Below are 5,132 nucleotides of genomic sequence, written 5' to 3'. Positions count from 1 at the left end.
GTAGGGCAACTCGCTATGCGGTCACGGTTTTAGCTTGACCAGTCAGAGGGGCTGTTCACGTGACCAGCGGCAGTAGCCGTGATGCTAGGCGGTCAGGGCCTGGATTGACCAATCAGCGAGGCGCGCACCCCTTCGTGATTTTGACCGCGTCATATCTTCATCACTCCTCATAATTTTTCTGCTGCTGTGATTACGTTTAATATCTTTCGAAGTCCCACCCATACCACACTCCCACATTTTGTCTTGAGCCAGCTTATATATCCATGTTTGTTTTTGGTTTTTTTTTTTTTAAATTCAAACTTATGTTTGTATGCCGATAATTTGTACCCCATCTTTTTGTTGTAGTTTGTTTGTAGTTTTTAACATTAGTCACAAGACTACGATGAAAGTCATAACAGTCATAAATAAAAACAACTTTATTTTGCGTTTAACTATATTTCCATCTTTTTATTCATTGAAAAACCAAACAGCCATCCAGAGTAGTTGCTATAAAATCCATGCTTTATTGCTCATTGTGCGCAGACTCCTACATTACCAAAAAGAGAAGTCCATGAACACCCGACTCCCTCACACAAGGCCTGGGTATTGAACGCTGCAGCTTGGCATTCGTACAAACACGAACCTGAATCCCAAGTACATTGTGCGTTTTGTGGCGATGCCTGACAGGTCGCTGATGTCAAAAAATTTCCACAGCAGAAAACACCAAGAGAGTCAGCCGTCGGTAAACTGGGACAAGTTTCGGTGGTAGTAGTAGTAGTAGTGGGTCTTCGTAAAACCAACAACGCCAAAACTATGTAAACGAAAGGAAGACATTGTCAACATGACATCGGGGAAAACAATAGCGTTATGCTACATCGATAGCAATATGTTAATGTATCAAGATTGATGTGATTTCAGCTCATGGAGTATAACGGATAATATATTCGTCCAAATGTATCAACTTTGACAAAGAGCTATGAACGCATGTGAAATCAATAACTGTGTTACTAGAGGTAAATATATATCTCATTCTGTTATTATTTAATATGGACGTCTTTCTCTTACTGACTCTTTGAAATAATTTCAGGTTTTTGTTGGGAGTTTAGGATCAGGGTGCCGCCAAACATTACGTCTATAGATTTCAATTATGACATCACAACGTTATACACAGCAACATTTTCATTGTGACGTGAAATAAGAAAGTAGAATAAAATAAAACAAGACGTGTTTATGAAACATTGACCCCTGTTGCAACAAAATTCTAAGGGGGGGGAGGGCGGGGCATTAAAACGGTACTGTGTAAAGCATGTGCTAATTGCATACACAATTTGTTCAAATGTAGGTCAAAGGTCACTATCAAGGTCACACGGTGAAAAAAAAGTACCATGGAAAAGGTTTTGTCATAAGGAACACACATACCAAATATGAAAGCTCTACCTCATACGGTGCAATAGTTATGGGCAAGAGTTAAGTAGACAACAGACAAACAAACATACTGAAAAACAAACAAACATACTGACAAACAAACAAACGACTTAAAAACAATAAGTTGCGATCTGTCGGCCCGGGGGCAAAAACATCACTTTTCTACCTGGTATATTGTTTCCATGAATACTACCCATGGATAATTTTGTGGTATAATTAGTACCAAAAACATACCGTATATTGGTATGAGGAACTCGTATGGTAGTCGATTAATATAATACTGACGCCAGCCTGCAATTCGTCTCTGTTGCTCGTTGATAAGTAGGTTATTGCGGTTTTCTATCGCCTGCAATGGAAAGTATCTTAGTTACACGAAAAAGAAGAGGAATTGCCAACAATTAAATGGTCTATCATAAGGTAGTGACACAAATTTGGTATATGTTTTTCATTGTATTAAAATGTATTTACATAATATACAACATATATTTATTTATACGCGTTACATTCTGAAAATATGTGTATTTGTAGTAAATTGTTACAATACCAATGTTCTGGTACACATGTATTTGTGGTACATAGCTACATTGTCAATGTCATGGTAAACGTGTTAGTAGTACGTTATTACACTGTCCATGTTGTGGTACACATATTTGTGGTACATAGTACCACAATGTATTTGTTGTACATTGTTACACTACCAATGTTGTGGAACATATTTATTTGTGGTTTAATGTTACAACATCAATGTTGTGGTACACATATATTTGTGCTACTTGGTTGCACTAACTTGTATAAACTGTGGTATACTGATATATAATGCAATAAGTGGCTTACCTGTATCTGGAATGGGTCAACCAGATCCTGACCAGCCACCCAGATCAACCCAACAAGGAGACTAACCGTGACGCCGATCCACACTTTCACCGACATGCCTCGACTGTCAAAAAACAAGAAACACATATCTATTAAGTATGGCTAAAAAAAACCCGATAATATTTCATTATGTGTGTGTTGAGGTTTGGGGGAAGGTAGTGAGGTACATCGATATATCAGTGCATATCAATCAAGTTGATTTCCTTAAGTTATACAACTTATCGGTAACATATAATAACACACATGATAATATATATAATACATAGTACAAACACGGGAACAACATCATACACACTATTTAGACACAAACAGTCAGTTATATTTTTTCATTGTTACAATAATTTTCATTAATACCTGATGATGAGACGTACAGACAACCCAACTACATCATCATCATCATCATCATCATCATCATCATCATCATCATCATCATTCATCATCATCATCATCATCATCATCATTCATCATCATCATCATCATCATCATCATCATCATCATCATCATCATCATCATCATCATCATCATAATAATAATAACATCATCATCATCATCATCATCATCATCATCATCATCATCATCATCATCAAAAATCATCATCAAAAATCATCATCAACAACAAAAAACATAAGAAATGTACAATGTCACTGTAATTAATAATCAGATACATCTACGTTTGTTCGCTTCAATAATTTATTTGCCCAGTAAAGTCAAATCTTTCAAATCATGTGTGTTCAATAATTCTATAACTTTGAAAACAGATGGCTGATACCAGTAATATTTTAATGTATTTTCTCCTAAGATCGGAATGTATGGGACAGGTAAAAAGAAATTGGAATTCATCTTCTACTTCTAATAGGTCACAATTATTACAAAGTCTATTATTCCTATCACTATTTCTATATCTACCAGTTTCTATAGCTAGGTTATGAGTTGATAAACTAAGTTTAGAGATAACAATTCTGCGCTGTTTTGGTAAATATTTGGTTAAATTAAACTGAAGTGACAAATCATCTACCATGAACCGGTAGAGATCACATTTACTAGACATAATAAGAGAATTAAATAAAATTTGTTTGGCCTGATCGTCTATGCGTTGCTTAATTGATGATAATAGGATGATATCACAAGGAGTTTGCCTGATCCAGATGTAGCCTAAACCAAGTTCGAATAATTTCTGCTTTACAAAGAACAACCAAGTTTGCTTTGGGTTATCTATTTCCATTTCTTTCAGCATAAACTGATATACTTCATTCGATATACAATTATCACAATTCAACAGCTTAAACCAATATTTAAATATTCTGAATAAAAGTTGGTTAACAAGAGGTAATCGACCCGGCTCAAAATAAACCATCGCATTACATGTTGATTTTTTAACGCATAAGATACTTTTACAAAATTTCAAATGAATTTTTTCGACTTCGATAGCCTTGCAAACAGCCCATATTTCACAAGCATAATGTAGTACACTACCAACGTACGTGTCGAATAGATGGTACATAGTTTTAATGTTCAGGTTAAAATTATTGTACTCAGAGCTCAGAGCAAAAAGTGCTTTACGACCTTGGTCAGCTAAATGTTTTACCATACTACTATATTTGTTATTAAACCTTAGCAAAAATCCTAAGTAACAAAACTGATCAACAGTGAAACAGATAACAGGATAAGACAGGATGATATGTCTACCGAGTTACTGAATTTGCTAGGTTTATTGCCTCGTGGACATTCAGTGTCATTTTAATAGGGGTCCATTGTAGTAGCTGATGACTACATCACTGAACAACATACAAGAGACCCGTCGCATGCCATCTAGTGCAATAAGGGTAAAATATCTTACTCAAGGACAAAACCACGACATCAAAAACAGGTGGTCCGTTTTGTCAGCTTTCAGAAAATTACAAACCGCCACGGGCAGAAAGCCTCGACCATCCACCTCAAATCTTTAATTAAATGATGGGTGGAATGTTAAATCTGAAATGTATATATATGTGTGTGTTTTAGTAAGAATTTAACACTGCGCGAGAATGGACAGTTTCACGCAAGTGTAAAAAAAATCTGTGTTTACAGTTTTTTTATAAAGTTACTTCAGGTACTCAAAATTCGCCGTTTACAATCTCGGCTATAATTGAGGCAATCTGTCTGAGTAGTTTAATTACAATAACGGTGAGATAAGATAGCACTGTTTGAATTGATATACATTTAAATGTATGTTTGGTTTAAATTGTCAGTGAACTGGCTATTTTATAAGCGTTATATATTTTCAAACATAAAGGTTTAATTCACAGCGTCCGGTGAAATATATCAAAATAACTTTAAACAACATGTCTCTATGAGTCTCCATGGGAATATTCCTGTTGTTCATAGTTTGCCCATGGTTTATTACATTTAAACCGCCGTGTACTGTAGAAAGCTAATTGTAGTCTGTAATGAGGCTGATATATTTAAGTATTTTGTATAAATCGTCAACAATACCGATGGTTTAGTGATGTTTAAAAATATGACATCAAATGAACGTTAATTTATTCTTTGGGATTTAGTGATGTTTAAGGACATGACATCGACAGAATGTTAACTTATTTTTTGCCGCAGAAAACTATTTCATGAATTCATTCTTGAAAGAGGAATGCATTACGTTGTAGCTGCCACATATACTATATTTGCTATATATAGATTTCGTGGTTTTACAAAAATATGAATTTTCGTTTGTACTTTATTTCTCGGGTAAATCTTGCTCATGGAATTCACCAGAACTATGATCCATTTCAATGTTGAAATGTACACCATTTCGTGGACCTATAAATTCGCGGATTCAGAGTAACATAAATTCAAAGAAAATAAATACCACAAAAATTATG

The 5,132-nt window shown here is 35.0% G+C and overlaps 1 protein-coding gene across 1 annotated transcript; it reads right to left on the bottom strand.

The window, feature by feature from the left end:
* Positions 1 to 509: 509 nt before the first annotated feature.
* Positions 510 to 2,334, bottom strand: LOC132556200 (uncharacterized). The gene is made up of 3 exons (XM_060220592.1): positions 2,239 to 2,334; positions 1,639 to 1,750; positions 510 to 790 (listed from the first exon to the last, which is right to left on the bottom strand). The coding sequence occupies exons 1-3, from the start codon at positions 2,332 to 2,334 to the stop codon at positions 510 to 512; spliced, it is 489 nt and encodes a 162-aa protein (XP_060076575.1).
* Positions 2,335 to 5,132: the final 2,798 nt, after the last annotated feature.

This window comes from Ylistrum balloti, unplaced genomic scaffold (genome assembly GCF_031769215.1).
Source record: "Ylistrum balloti isolate Yb309-2 unplaced genomic scaffold, AGI_CSIRO_Ybal_v1 Utg370554, whole genome shotgun sequence".
In the NCBI taxonomy this organism is placed as follows: domain Eukaryota; kingdom Metazoa; phylum Mollusca; class Bivalvia; order Pectinida; family Pectinidae; genus Ylistrum; species Ylistrum balloti.
Note: the sequence above shows the minus strand (reverse complement) of the source record. Positions and strands in the feature narration are given on the sequence as shown.